The 15,957-nt window shown below is 34.3% G+C and overlaps 1 protein-coding gene across 3 annotated transcripts in view; it reads right to left on the bottom strand.

The window, feature by feature from the left end:
• The window catches only part of AGMO (alkylglycerol monooxygenase), a 314,274-nt gene that overhangs the window by 107,135 nt on the left and 191,182 nt on the right, over positions 1-15,957 (bottom strand). For all 3 annotated transcript variants that reach the window (XM_031674224.2, XM_072964907.1, XM_072964908.1), the window contains exon 14: positions 13,615-13,720. In XM_031674224.2, coding sequence (XP_031530084.2) covers positions 13,615-13,720 — 106 coding nt within the window. The remainder of the gene's footprint in view (positions 1-13,614; positions 13,721-15,957) is intronic.

The raw sequence follows: 15,957 nt of genomic DNA, 5'->3' as shown, positions 1-15,957 counted from the left end.
GATATACTTCAGTCCTGAGACCAGACTGATTAATAGGCAGATGTCTGTACATGTAGAGAGAGTGCTCATAAAAACGCAAATTTACCTCTGTCACCTTTAAATACAAAAATACTACCAGAAGAACAGACCTAGAATTCCTTCTACATACCTCTCCACTATTATATAAATAGAAATTGCAATATTTTAAGAGGAAATAACAGGTGCTTAAAGTCCCATTTGATTAGAGAAGTAATAAGGAGTTCTGGGAACTAAAATTCTCTACTTAACAGTGATTTGCTGAGGGAAACAAAAGTTTGATAGCATTTCTTGATGACACAGTGAAGATATTAGTGCTAAAATGTACTCTTGAAATTTCATCTGTTTTTTAGCCGACAGGAGGAACAAAAGCAGACTTCCAGGAAGCATGTCATACAATCAAGGAAAGAAAAGCACGTGTGTACCAGGTGATAATCTGGATACCCCTGTTACCTTGCTTTTTAATTTGGCTTTAGGAAAATCATGTCATTTTCATGCTATAATAGCTAATGTATTTTAATTGGACACATAAATATAAAAAAGAGTCTTACAGCATCTTCTCAATTAAGCATTAATAAAAGCTACATTTAAAAAAGAAAAAAGTCTTATTGCAATTTTAGATTAAATATCTTATATACACATATAGCTAGAAAGTAGGCAAACATATTACACAGTATTAATTCACATTATTTTCAGAAGATGGGTTCTGATTTCCATTAACCTTGAATATCTTTACTTGTCAAGCAATTAATATGACAGACAAAATAACAGATGTTCTTTTACCATTAACCTTCAGAAAGGAGTGTCTACTGGAACCCTTTTCCAGTATTCACAACCATTTGACACAATCTATTAAAGCAATGGAAAGATTCCCCCACTCAGAGATCTCCAGTTTGCTCATTGTGGATAAAATAAATATGTAACCCAAATTTAACTTCCCTTTCAAAGGCATATGAGACCGTCTCCTAACATGTCTTGCCTATTTTTAAAATTTTTATGATGGTAAATAAACCCTGGAAAATTCCTTCTTCGATTTTACCACCTGAAACTGCAGCTGTTGGCTGCCACTATCAAAGCCGCTCAACTCCAAACTCACGTGCAAACCTCATCAAGGGCAGATGTTTCTAATTGATTCCAGAAGTATTCCTTTTGCTGAGATCAGGGGGCAAAGGAAGAATAATGAGCAGCTTTTTAGAGGGAATTGGGGGGTTAGGGTGTTGAGGGGAGGGGGAGGGGAGCTTTTAAAATCTCGGGCTGGGCCAGAAATGCATAGCAATTTTACGGTCAATTGGTGAGAGCATCTGGAACCAGGCATCCTGGCCTCGTAGTTGATGGTAGTGAAACTAGCTTACAGGCAACAGCAAGCCCATAATGAGTCCCTGTCATGTACTAGTGGAAACCACGTTGATGTTCTGCCAAATATCCCTGCACCTTTTTCTCAGGGTCAGGCTTCCCCTCAGAGCCCTCATCTAGTATATGAAATCCTGCCTACCCATGGATCTTAAGTTATTTCAGCCATTATTAAAGGCAATGCAAAAAGAAAGTCTAAAAATTAAAACTTGTATGTGTTTAATTCCTTGCATGCTGACAAGGCTTTATATCACAAGGCTGTGTTTGCTTTCATTCGGGGGATATATTTCAAACGCAGTGGGCCATCTTGTTAGTGCATGGAGAGTGTCGGATGCTCAGGTCATAAATCACAGCACAGCACGTGGCACACTCTGACTAGAGAAGACAGAATTCGAGGCTCTTTGTTATTTCAAATGTAGGACAGGTGATTATAAAAAGGGGCAGGATTTTTTTTTAATGCCAAGCAGAAAACCAAGGTGATGTGGAAATCATTTCTTTCGAGTAAATGATGTTTACCCTAAGCTGCTGCTCGTAATTCACTCTGCTGACATTGGTAGATTACACCCACAAATAAGTCAGGTAAAAGGACAGCCATCAAAAATGCAGAGTGACGTAAGTCAACAGGATGGACGCTGGTTCAGTGGTCAGGAAGAGGGGGATGCAGAAATCCAGACTCCTAACATTCCTAAATTTCTGTTTTAATCTAAGCAATATAATTAATAGAGATAGTAAGCATTTGAGAACTCACTCAAAATTCCAAAGTTTGTGATAGTGAAATAAATTCAAGATGTTTCCTCATCCAGTTAATCTACTCTTGGCGAGTAAGCACTTCTTGTTTTCAAACAAGAAAAGTAAAACAAGAGAAAAGTCAAGACCAACCAAAAGAAACAAACAAAACTAAACAAAAAGACATGTATTTAAAATGTTTTTTAAAAAACACTCAAAAAACTCAATATATATTTTGATGTACAACTCTCCTTAAAACATCTTTGCTTTGTTGATTTCAGCATAAGTTTACAGAAATATGTAAAATCAGTGTTCCTCATAATACACGTAGTATTAAAATGTGGGGGAAAAGTGCTTGATGGTGAAAATTTCCTTGAAGCTAAAGTGTTTGCAAAAGCAGCTGTACTTGGTAGGTGCCCACACTGGTAACTTTCAAATAAGAGCCTAAAATAGAAGGGATGGCATGATACGATATACACAGAAAATACTAAAGACATTACCAGAAAACTACTAGAACTCGTCAATGAATTTGGTAAAGGTGTAGGATACAATATTAATATACAGAAATCTGTTGTATTTCTATATAATAACGATGAAATATCAGAAAAAGAAATTAAAGAAACAATCCCATTTACCATTGCATCACAACCAATAAAATACCTAGGAATAAACCTTCTTAAGGAGGCAAAGGAACTATGTTCCAAAAACTAAAACATGCTGATTAAAAGAAACTGAGGACAACACAGATGGAAAGATACACCATGTTCTTGCATTGCTAGATTCGCTATTGTTCAAATGGCCATACTGCCATGAATTTTTTGATAGTTACTTAAAACTTTTATACTTTTGAATATACACTGCTTCCTATGAAGCAGTCTTTTAAGTCCTTTCTACACGAACTGTTACAAAGCCACTCTCTGTTGTGTATTTTAACTCATTTGCATTTAATATTTATGAAATATTAAATACATTTTGTAAAATTAAAAAAATAAAGTAGAAGGGATGGGTGGGTATGAATATGTTATATATTTGTATCTCTTAACTTTTAATCATCTTAATAGGAAGCCATGATACTTAGAAAACTATTATGGGTTAACATTTTTTCATATGTAGATTCAAAATTTATTTAAAAATTTCACACAAGGGCCAATACATTTCAGGAATTTTAATGTGATCATCTATAATCTACTGTGTCAAATGTAGTCTTACTCTCCTATCATGAAACAGAAAAGCATATATTCTAACATTTCCTTATTTTGTTTACCAAGTGTTTTGTTGCTCATAGAAAGAAAAAGTAATTATTTCTAGAAAAACACAAGAAGTGGAGAGGATTTTTGGAAAAATAGGCCTCATATAAATCACTCCAATCAGCTTATTTCCACCTGCTATTTAGCCTGCTCCACATTCAATACATTAGTTACTTTCTATCCATGCTTATGAACAGTACATGAATGGACATGAGACATATATGTGTGTTATGAGTGAGTTTACACACATAAAGCTTTCTGCACATGACTCAGAGCAGAATAAATGCATTTGTATTTGTATTATTTGTATGTGATAATAAACCTTGAAAAATGTATATCTTTAGATTCTAATAATGCAAGAATTATAAGGGACTGTGAAAGAATAAAATATTTTATTTTATTTTTTTATTGTAGTGTAGTCAGCTTACAATGTTGTGTCAGTTTCTGGTGTACAGCATAATGTTTCAGTCATATATATACATACATGTATTTGTTTTCATATTCTTTTTCATTATAGGTTACTGCAAGATATTGAATATAGTTCCCTGTGCTACATAAACCATAAAAATATTTTAAAAGAAAGTGGCAGTGAAACCCTGAACTAGAGGTAAAGACAAAAGAATGAAAAACTTTATGGTATGAATATGCAAAAAAATCTAAAGGGAATTTTCTAATAAGCTCAATATTTGTGTGTTTTATGCTGTTCCATGAATGCTGCATATGTGGCTAAAAATAAAAATCTCCTACATCCTATAAAATATTTTCTCTTACGTGTCACCTGCAAGTTATTTTCAAATTTCTTAATTAATAGAGTACAAAAGGGATTACGTTCTGGGATGTGATCTGCCTGGTGAAGTGGCTTATATTCATGAATCTATTGGTAAATAGCTCATTAACAGAAAGAAATGGCTAATATTTGGTTTTTTTAATAGAAGCCTCATATGTTCTCTGCACATAGGAGAATTCCAATACATTGTAGCACTTTTGATATGATGTAAAGATCTTGGATTAATTTTGTTTGAATACTCTCCCCTACAAAAGGATAGGGGAAATTCTGATCTGTGCATTTAAAATTCAAATGGTTAATAAACTTTGCTAAAGAAGTGATGCTTGTGGAATTGATCTTCATATGTTAGCTTTATATTTTTACATAATTATAGACTAGATTCATAACACTGTGTAAGATTCATATAGATGCATTGGTGGTTACAGGAAGAACCACAGCTGGACACATCTAGCACTACATATACAGGAAAAGTATATGTTTTTCTGAATTAGTAATGATGAATGGTTTAGTAGTACCATCTTCATATATAGAAGTATAATACTATTTATATGGCATCGCTTTATGGAAATAAAATGCATTTGAGTTCAATCAAGGGGCAATGAGATAAGCTACAAATTGAGGAAAGATATTTTTGACAAATATAACTGACAAATGACTGGTATCATACATAGAATTTCTAAAAAGCAGAACTAAATAACAACCAAATAGAAAAAAATGGGTAACTGACATGCAAAAGCATATTGCTGGAAAAGAAACATAAATGGCCAATTAAGATGAAAAAATGATCTTCTTCACTAGTGAACAAGAAAATGGTAATTAGGAATACAATGAGATATGATTTAAATCCCCAGATGAACAAAATTGAAGAAATCTGGCAATTCTGACTTTGGGGTGGAAATTTACCCTCTTACAGTGATAAATTTTACAACTACTTTGGAAAACAAATTAGCACTCTCTTAAGAATGTAATCAGGCCACCTTTCCTACAATCCAGCAATTCCACATCTAGCTGTATGATCCCACAGAAATTACATATATGCCATGTGCACTAGAAGATCTGTGCATGAATTCTCACGGCAGCATTGTAAAAGTCAAAGCTAGAAACACACACTAGAGAATAGATCTTGGACATGATCATACAAGGTACATACACAACAACTACATGCAAGAAAAAGGATACACTTTAGAAACAAAATATTCAGTAAATTAAAGGAAATTGTAGGAAACTATATATATATAGTATGATACCATTTTATTATACTCAAGATTTTTTTGATAAATCAAATATTGCTTAATGATAAACTTAAGAATATATGAAAAAATAGAATTTGTTCAGAAAAAGCATGGCTATGATAAACACGAATTACAATTTCATGGTAGTATCTGTGGGAGTATGAAGTAGAGGAATAGCCTTAAGGTGGGTGGCCTTCATTTTAGTATCTTTTAAAACCTATTTTATATAATTTAGTACATAATAAATATTATATAATGGAAAATTATAAGTTGATATGAAGAAAGTATTGTTTAAAACATATAAGCTACTACTCACAAACGCAAACTTTGTATAGTTGATAGAAATATTTGAGACTTGAAAAATATTGAAATAGGTTAGTTAAAACTGCTGGATATTATGAATATTCACAACTCAGTGTGTGTGTGTGTGTGCGCACGCATGTCTGTGTGTGTGTGCTATTTTTCCCCTTAAATCCATAATTATATTTATGGCAGATTAACATATATTTCATAAAAAAAACTCGGGTGCAATTTAGTCTTCACATTCACAACATGGCCAGGTGTACAGCTGAAATGAATCGTCTAAGATGGCTTTAGACAACTATGTCTACATTTTGTGATATACTAATCATCACTGTGAGATAAACCTAAGTGATATAAAACCCAAGTGCGGTGGCTTGGATAATGGCCATAAATTTGTGCATATCCTTTTTTAATTGACTGCTCTTCTAATCAAGAGATGGAGTCCATTCTTCTACTGCCTGAACAGTGGCTGGCCTAGTGATGCTCTTGGAATGTGTATCAATTACAATGGAATGTGACAAAAATGATGCTTTTTGAGTTTCAGAGCCTACGCTTCAAGAAATGTGGCAGATTCAATTGTCATGATTCTGAAATTGCCAGATAAAGACCAAGTCTGGTCCACTGGAGCGTGATAGGGCACGTGGAGGGAAAATAAGGGTATTCCTGCTGACAGCCCTCATGTGACCCTCGTGCACTTTCAAGCCCAGCTGATCCCCAAGCTGAAAATAGCCTGATGAGTGAGGCCAGGTGAGACCAGCAGTGGAAGCAACACAGAATAGTGAGAAATAATAAAATTTCATTGTTTTAAGCCATTAAGTTCTGGGTTGGTTTGTTGTGTAGAGATAGAGAACTTAAACACCAAAAAAAAAAAAAAAAAGCTGAGTTTTACTTGAAAAAAAGAAAGAACAAAGGAAGAATCCATGAAAACACGAAGCTGCTAAGAAGCTGCTAAGAACTTTACTTTCTAAGACATGCACTTTTATCAGTTATTTAGATAACAAAGGACATCTGAATATGCAGGTTATTAGAAGTCAATATTTAATTCAGCAGTCTATGTAAGTTTAAATTCCAGCAACTTGCTCTCCTCCGTGTTGTTGAGAAACAATTACAGAGCAGGTGACGCCAGTGCTCACTCAAAATTTACTGAATAAATAAAATAAATGTTGAAGCATCTTTACCATATTCTACTGGCTGGAAATAAGTCACAGGTCTTACCCACACTCTAGGGAAGGGGATTCTGTAGGCTGACAGGTCATAAACAGCAGGGGAAGCGCTCACTGGGCCACTCTGGTTTCTATCTGCCACAGCTGGAGAGGGTGCAGACAATAACTCAGACAAATCCTTATACACATATATATTTGTATTCATATGTGTTCATTAGCTACTGGGATGTACTAAGGTGAAGAATACATCAGGGGTGGAAGGCAAAATTAGAAAACAACAATAAAAATGGTACCCAGGGATGCTGTACATCAGAAATTGACACAAAATTGTAAACCGAATATTTCAATTAAAAAAAAAATGGGACCCAGGGAAGGTTGGCAGCATATCAGTTAAGACCTGATGTGAGGGCAGAATTCAGGTGGATTTGTGGGAAAGAACAGGCAAAGGCAAAAATCAAGAACAAAGCTCCCAAGGCACGGTACACTGAACATGCTCCTAGAACACTGCACACGCCCAGAACTGAGCAAGCAAGAAGGAAAGTAGTAGAAACGTGGTCGGAGCACTAAGGCAGGGTCAGCTGATTTTCACTCCATCGAAGTATCCTGGATGAGCCTGCCTACATCAGGTGAGAGCCCCCAAAAGAGGACTGAGCCTCCCTGAAACAAGTGCTTGTTTTTGCGGTTGGGTGAAGTAGGCGGCCATGTGGAGGAAGCCCGAGTGGCAGGGACCTGCAGGCGGCCTGTGGGACCTGGGGGAAGCCCCCAGTCCAAAGCCAGCAGAAAGTGGGGCCCTAAGTCATACAGCTGCAAGGAAATGAATTCTGTCAATGACCTAAGTGAGTTTGGAAGTGGATTTTTCCATAGTTAAGCCTCCATATGAGAACACAATCTAGCTGACACCAGAAATGCAGCCTTTTGAGACCCCTAGCAGAGAGCAGAGGATAGAGGGAAATTGCGCCTGACCTCCTAGCCCATGGACACAGTTAGATAATAAATGTCTGTTGTTTAAGCCACTAAGTTGGTGGTTATTTGTTACGGCAATCAAAAATTAATACACCACTTAACATTGAGCCTCACAAAGGCAGGGCTTTTGCTGTGATTTTGCTGGAGCAGGCATTCAGTAAGGGTTGAATAACCATTTCTGCCTGCCACCTAGAGCATGGGGCCAGCTGGTTCTGTCTTCTGTGAGCATTTATTTATCACCTATTAAGACCCACTCTCTGGGCCGTTGCTACATCTCACCACTTGAACAGCCCATGGTACCTCTGCTTCCAGCCTTTTCACTGTTATCTCCTTTCAGTAAAGTGTTCACTACCTTCTGCTCTGCTTGTTCAAATCCTACCCATCTCTTGTGCACATCTTCAGCAGTTTAGAGGTGAGGTGCTTCCATTTTAATTTTAAACAAAAGCTATAAATGGGATTTTAGAATTTTTTTGAGGTCTAAATTTATAAACATTGCATGTTCTTTTGGAATTAGCTAATAAGCAGATATTCTCAGGTTTATGTTTTCATTGCTTTTACTACCCTCTTTCTCAAAACATTATTTTAAATGTGTCTGTGTAATTTGTGTACATATGTGTGTATATAGTAAAGATAAGTGGATATAATTATTAGTAATACTACTACTTATACGCTAGAATTTATGGTAGGTTCTGCAGACAGTCTTACTTACTCCTTTGAATATAAAAACAGCTCCCATAAGTTTTTTATTCTCCTTCTTGCTGAGGGATCTAAGGTGTGATTATTTTAGATATTTCCTCAAGGCCATACAACTAATTGGCAGAGCTGAGGATGGCACTTGGATTTGTGTGACTTCAAAATCAGTGCTTCTTTCATTACCCTAAACTATCTCCTTAATTAAATACACAGTTACGTGAAACAAAATATACATAGTATCAAAATATATGCAAACAAGTATTTCTCATTATCTCATATACCTACATACTTATCAAAATAGCTATTCATGTTTCACCTTGCTATCTTCGCTGAAGTGTTCATCAGGTTAGACATCTTTAAAGCTACTGATGAGAGAAATTAAAACAAGCTCACAGTCACAGGTGTACCTTAGAAAGAACAAATTATACCTGAGCCAGCAGGAAAAAAAAAAAGTATGTGCTTATGTGAGTAAGAAATGGGTGAATGGAAGAATGAATGGATTGTTTTTAAGCCGAATTTCTCATGCATAAAAAAGCAAGTTTAAAAATGGTATGTGAGTTGGCCAAAATACTGATGGAACTATCCAAAGAGAAATGTACAAGGGCATGGACTAAACTTTGCTCACACTACATAGATAATCATATGTTGTACAGCAGTAAATTTTGTTCATAAATAGCAAGAGCACTACACTCTTACTTAATAATTATCTGGATATAAGCTAAAGGGAATAAAATTTCCACATGGAAATCCCAGGATCAAATTCAAGTTATACTTTGTACTTCTGTCTCGGATTGTAATTACCTAAGAGCTGCTTTATAATCTAAGTGAAAAATAATTCAAGGTCAATTTTCCAGTCTGTGTGTGCTCATGTGTATGTGTTTTTAGTTGAAAGTGTAGCCAGCTGTATGCTTGTTCATTGTAGGACTGTTGTCATACACACCTATGGAATTAGACTTTCAAAATAAAGCAACATAACAGACAGCCTCCAACCAGACTTCTAGATAAATAGAGAAGAGTCACAGGGCTACAAGCTGATGTTGCCAGTTAGTATATAGTACACTGATTTATAGAAGAAAGAGAATTAATTGCTTCTATGACACTGATTCTAATTATAGCCTCAAAGAAAAATGATGAGAACACTCTTGTAGGATAATCACTCTTAGTTGGCCTTAATTCATATTGAATGGAGTCACTGAGGCCATACATTAGAGTTCTGGACAACTTGTGAGATGCAAAAAAACAGTTTTATTAACACTATGATAAATAGCAAACATTTACATAAAGTTCTAAGAAATAAAACTGTAAGGAAAACACAAATTTGAAATTCACAATTAACAAATAAGAATTGGTAACTCGTTTTAATTTTAAAATTTTTGAACTTTAAAAAGAAGTGGAAAATGCAAATCAAAACTACAATGAGGTAGCACCCCACACTGGTCAGAACAGCCATCATTAAAAAGTCTACAAACAGTAAATGCTGGAGAGGGTGTGGAGGAAAGGGAACTCTCCTGCACTGTTGCTGAGAATGTAATTTGGTGCAGTCACTCCGGAAAACAGTATGGAGGTTCCTTAAAAAAGTGAAAACAGAGCTACTATATGATCCAGTGATCCCGCTCCTAGGCATATATCCAGAGGAAACTCTAATTTGAAAAGATACATGTAACTCAATATTCATAGCAGCACTATTTACAGTAGCGAAGACATAGAAGCGACCTAAATGTCCATTGACAGATGACTGGATACAGAAGTTAGTGATACACACACACACACAAACAGAGGAATACTTAGCCATAAAAAGAATGAAATATTGCCATTTGCAGCAACACAGATGGACCTAGAGATTATTATACTAAGTGAAGTAAGTCAGAGAAAGACAAATATCATATATCACTTACATGTGGAATCTAAACGAAAAAAATGACACAAATGAACTTATTTACAAAACAGAAACAGATCCACAAACAGAAAACAACTTACTGTTGCCAAAGGGCCAAGGGAGGGGGAGGGATAAATTAGGAGTTTCAGATTTGCAGATACTAACTACTGTATATAAAATAGATAAACTACAAGGTCCTACTGTACAGCATAGGGAAATATATTCAATAGCTTATAATAACCTATAATGAAAAAGAATGTAAAAATATATATATATACGTATAACTGAATCACTATGCTATACACCAGAAAATAAAATTGTAAATCAACTATAATTCAATAAAAAGCCTGAATAACAACAACAAAAGAAGAAGTGGAAAAAAAGGCTGCTTTTCACAGGTAAAAATGTTGATAGTAAAATATTAGCTCAATGTTTTCCATATAGTTTTTGACCTCTAGTCAGATAAGACTTGTTCAGATTTAACCTCGGAAATTAAATGGTTAATAATAATAGTATTTTAATAATGATAACAGTAGTAAAAATAGTTTTTATAACAAGAATAATAACAGTACTAACAGTAACATGAATAATGGCAACTAAAATGTATCAAGTGCTTCCTATGGTCCTCCCTTGTGTCTTTTAATTTTCCCACCAAGCTTCATGGAGTAGATGTCCTTATTACACTATTGTTAGAAAACGTTTTAGTGGCAAATTACAGGCAATATCTGCACTAGAAGAATTGGCCCTGTGTGTGCTTTTCTGGAAACAATAGGTAAGCAGCTTAAAAGATTTTGCCATCATGTCCTGCCTTCCTTGAATCATAAACCAAAGATAACTCAGAGAAAAATTATTTAAACTATTAGTCTTTTCAGAATACTTTGCAGTTAAATGGATAAGACCCTTTATTATTGCTCTTTGCATTTTTCAAGGTGCTTTTGCTACACTGCATCTGAATTTTCATCTAAAACCCTTGAAGAGGATGAGTACTGCTATCAATATATGGAAGAAAACACTGTTAAGTAACCAAGAGCTCTGGTGTCAGACTGCCTGAGTTGTGTCCTGGCCTGTCTGCGTGTGACTGTGTGAATTCAAACAAGTAACTTAATCTCTGTTTTTCAATTTTCCATTATAAAAATAATAATAGTGACTACGTCATGAGTTTGATATGAGGACTAAATGGAATAACGCAAGTAAGTCTTTTCGACAACACATATTAGCTCTCATTAAACCTATTTTACAGGTGAATGACCCGAGGCACAGAGTCCAATGTCCAATAAAGCGAGTGTCAGATTAAGAATTCACGACCATAATTTCTGGTTCAGCACTATTGCTCCTCTCCAGCCCCTATGTCAGTTGTTCCCAAACTTGACTTTTGGATCTCATGGTGAGCCGAAGAATCGCTTCGAAGGATTCTTAAGTTCATTTAAAATAATTATAATAGCACCTAATATTTATTAAGCTTGTACTATGTGTTAAGCACTAGACTAAGACTCTTACATAGATTATTTCATTTAATCCCCAAAACCCGATTTGACAGACATTTTTAGTTTATCCTTTTACAGGTGTGGAGTTTAACGCCAAACACAAAGCTAGTAAGTTCTGAGCCAGGAATCAAATTCAGACAATGTAGCTTCAAAGCTCAAGGCTTAACCACTGTCTTTCACCTATTGACTAAGTAAGTAAACGGATGGACAGCATTTCACCCACAGAGTTAGTCATACTCAAAAGCTGGACATACTACACTGCCCTTCACTATCTCATCATGAAAAACCCCAAACACAATGGTTTTGTAAGCATACATTTTCACATGTTTACAGCATGGATTAAAGAACATTTAAGATAAGCTACCATAATATACTCAAAAATTACTCTTCTTTTATGTCTACAATTAGAACATCTTTCCTCGGGTAGAATATGAAAATGCTATTTTTTTTAAGTTTCTTTTGGCATGTATATTTCTAAATTTCATTAAATACGTACAATTTATGCTTCCATTTGACTTTAGGTTGTAATCTCAAGAAACAAAATATATGTACACATATAAACCTTATTTAATGCCTATTTAAATGCAGAATGTATTAGATTAGATGATATCCAAGGTCTTGTTACTATGATTTAATGTTTTAATTTATTTTTTAGAATAGGAAATATGTTTACATGGTTCAGAAATTTTAAGGTACCAAAAAATATTACCTTAATGAAGAATCTTCTCTCTACTCCTTTCTTCTAGTCAAACAATTAACTTTTCCCAACAATGTGTTAGGTACTTGTTTAGTTTTCCAGATATATTTACATGCACATGAAAAGATTTATACAGTTATATGCATATAACTACTCTGCCTCATTTTATACTCTATGCCTTGGATGGTAGCAATACTTCTCATACTTCACATGCTCCCCTGTATCATGTTTTATTTTTTCCCTCTCTCTCTCCATTATATATATATAAATATATGGAGCAAGCTCAAATATATAGCATTTTATGTAAATGCTCTGTACTGGTACTAAAGATTTCCCTGTTTCTATTTATAAATGCATATTTCAACTTTATAAGTGAACCATAATTTTTAAGCAGTCCCCTACTAATGGCCATTAGGTTGCTCAGCACCAAAGTTAAACAACATAACCTTTAATTTAAAAGAATAAAATCATGTCCATTAAAACCTTAGCAATGAGAATGAAGTTTTTTTTAACAGTTGTTTAAGATCTGAAGTCATAAACATGCATCCCAAAATTTAATGTAGTTCTTGGAAGATAAGTTTTATCATAACAAAATATCATATCAAAAATAAAACATATTTTTCAGTTGCAGAAAAATCTCAGTGACATTAATGGTTTTATTTCTATAGAATTACTAACTTTTGCAGGCAACTGACAAAATATCTTAATCACAATTCTCACTTTACCAGCCTAAAAGAAAAGTCTCAAATGGCAGAATATCTGACAAGAACTTTTTGTGTAAAATCACTTCTATCACTTGTTGAGAAAAAACTATATGGCCTAATTTCTTTATAAACGTTATGCAATGCAATTTGCTCAACAAGTTTATGGAGGCTAATGGTATCAATCCAAAAAACTGAGACTCTACAATATTAACTAGCGCAAGGTGACATGGGTAAGTATTGGTAAGTAATGAGTGGGTAAACATTTCCGAGGAGTACTACTAGTCACAAAGTAGACAAAAACAATGTTGAATGAGTGAATTAAATATGCAACAGACGCTTATACCCACTATAGCTCCCTAAAGCAAATGTCTTACCTCAGAAGCAAATGCCAAGGAAGGAATGAAAGGCTTCAGGTGACCAAATCTACACAGCGTTAGGAACGCCAAACAACGGAAAGTTTCCACAACAGCTGCCTTAGATCTGAAATAAAATGTCATTTACACACACAGAATAAGACACAGAATGCATCTTTTGAAAGAAAATCTATTCTTTATCAATTTATTGCTTGGTTTGAGCATTCATGGAGTAGGGTGAAACAAATTGTCAACGAATAAAGTATAACAACTAAAGTTCTAGAGTTCAAAGACTAGATTCCCCTCACTCACTTAACACCTTCATACTTCATTCATTTAATAAATGACTTCTCAGGAGGACTGAGGTAGTTGCCTACTCTAAAATAATGAATGCTTGAATTATGAAATATTGGGAACACGAGAATGTGTAGGTAAGCCTAGTATCATAGGCAGCATAAACAGAGATCTTTGTTAATTATCTTATGATGAATATTTTCTTTATATGTATAGTATTCTTGAAATTCAAACTCTAACATATATGAAATATGTGTATGTTGACTGTCACATCCAGATAGGCACTTATCAAGTGCCTTATAATATTAGTAATGAACAGCTACTTTAACAGCTTAAAAAAAACTTCATATGATAATCAACCAACATTGGTTGTATAATGAAATATTTTTATAAAGACAGGTGAATTTTCTAATGAAATATTATTGAGTTAATGTCATTACGATATAGCTATATTTTATGTAGTTAATTTAGAAGGTAGACGTAAAGAAAAAAGTGAGAAAAATCTAAAACAGTGTATTTATTAAGCTTAAAAAATACTTCAGCCATCAATTATGACATGCTTATAGAAAACTGAATGTAACAATATTTTTTGTACAAAAAAGACAACACATTTTTTTCAAATAATTTAAACTCAGTTAAAACAGAGTAACAGTTCATGATTCATTTGTATCCAAGTAATGTGATTGTTATGTACGTGAAAAAAAAATAAGAATTTTTCCCCTTTGTAAAATAATGCTATATAATTACTGTAAACTATTTTCTTAAAAAATTGATATCAGGTAATTTTCAGTGATAAAACAGAAAATAAAGTTTCTATTTAAAAACATATTTATTTTTACTAATTCTGTTCTATGGTTTACTTTTTAACTTTTTATATTGTGAAGTGAAACATACATAGCAGTACACAACACAGGAACACACAGCTCAATAATTCTCAACAAATAAACAACCAGACCCCCACCACTCAACATCAGCAGCCTCAAAGACATCTCACCTCCTCAACGCTCCCACCCTGACTCCATCACACAAAGAACTGCAACCTGGCAGTTTATCATTCTTGATAATCAGACTCTTTCTTGCTCTTTTTTAGTTACATTTTTACTGCTCTAGCATGAATTGCTAAAAAGTACTCTTTAGTTTTACCTTTTTTTTACTTTAAGAAAATGGAATTTAGTTTGCATTCTTTTTTGTATTCAGTATCTTTCAATTAATGCTGTTAGTGAGCTCCATCTACACTACATCTGCATGTAGCAGTGGTTCATTCTTCACTCTTGCACAGTATTCCAGTGTGTGAAGAGACCAATATTCATACACCCGTTCACCTGGTGAAGGGCATCTGGCTTGCTGGCAGCATTTGTTTATTATGAACAATGCTTTCTCAGCCGTCTTTCACATGTCTTTGGGTGTATCAGTTAGTACATACCTGGGATTGAATTGCCAGGTTATAGGATATATATATATATGCAAGTTTAGTAAAATTCTGTTTTTCAATTTAGGTGTCACAGTATAAACCAACTTCTTCAAAGTGTGAGCATTCCAACAGCTAGTATTTTCAATTCTTTTAATTTTAGCCATTTGTGATATAAGGTCTTTGCTCTTTATACAGTTTGCAAATAGCATCAGCTACCTGAAAGTTTTAGATTTTTACTGTCTTAATAACAGTTAATTTTTGAAGAACTGACTGTCTTAACATTATTACAACCTCATTCATCAATTTGATCTGTATGATTAGGCACTTCTGTGGCCCATTTAATATTTTTACCTACTCCAAGGCTGCAGAGATATTTTACTGTGCTACTTGCTCGAACTGTATTGGTTTCACTCCCACTTTTAAATCTAAAATCCTCTGACCCTAGAATTAATTTTTTATGGTGTGGAATATCTGTCAAGCTTGTTTTCCTTATTCCTATGTGGAAATTCTATTTTTCTAAGACTTTTTATTGAAAAGACACCTTTGCTTTTCCCATAGCTCTGCAGGGACACCTTTGTCACAAATCAAGTCTATGTATATGCATAGATCTGTTTCTAGGTTCTCTGCTCTAGTCTGTGTGCCAATAAAACAATGTCTAA

Source organism: Vicugna pacos, chromosome 7 (genome assembly GCF_048564905.1).
Source record: "Vicugna pacos chromosome 7, VicPac4, whole genome shotgun sequence".
NCBI classification, from domain to species: domain Eukaryota; kingdom Metazoa; phylum Chordata; class Mammalia; order Artiodactyla; family Camelidae; genus Vicugna; species Vicugna pacos.
Note: the sequence above shows the minus strand (reverse complement) of the source record. Positions and strands in the feature narration are given on the sequence as shown.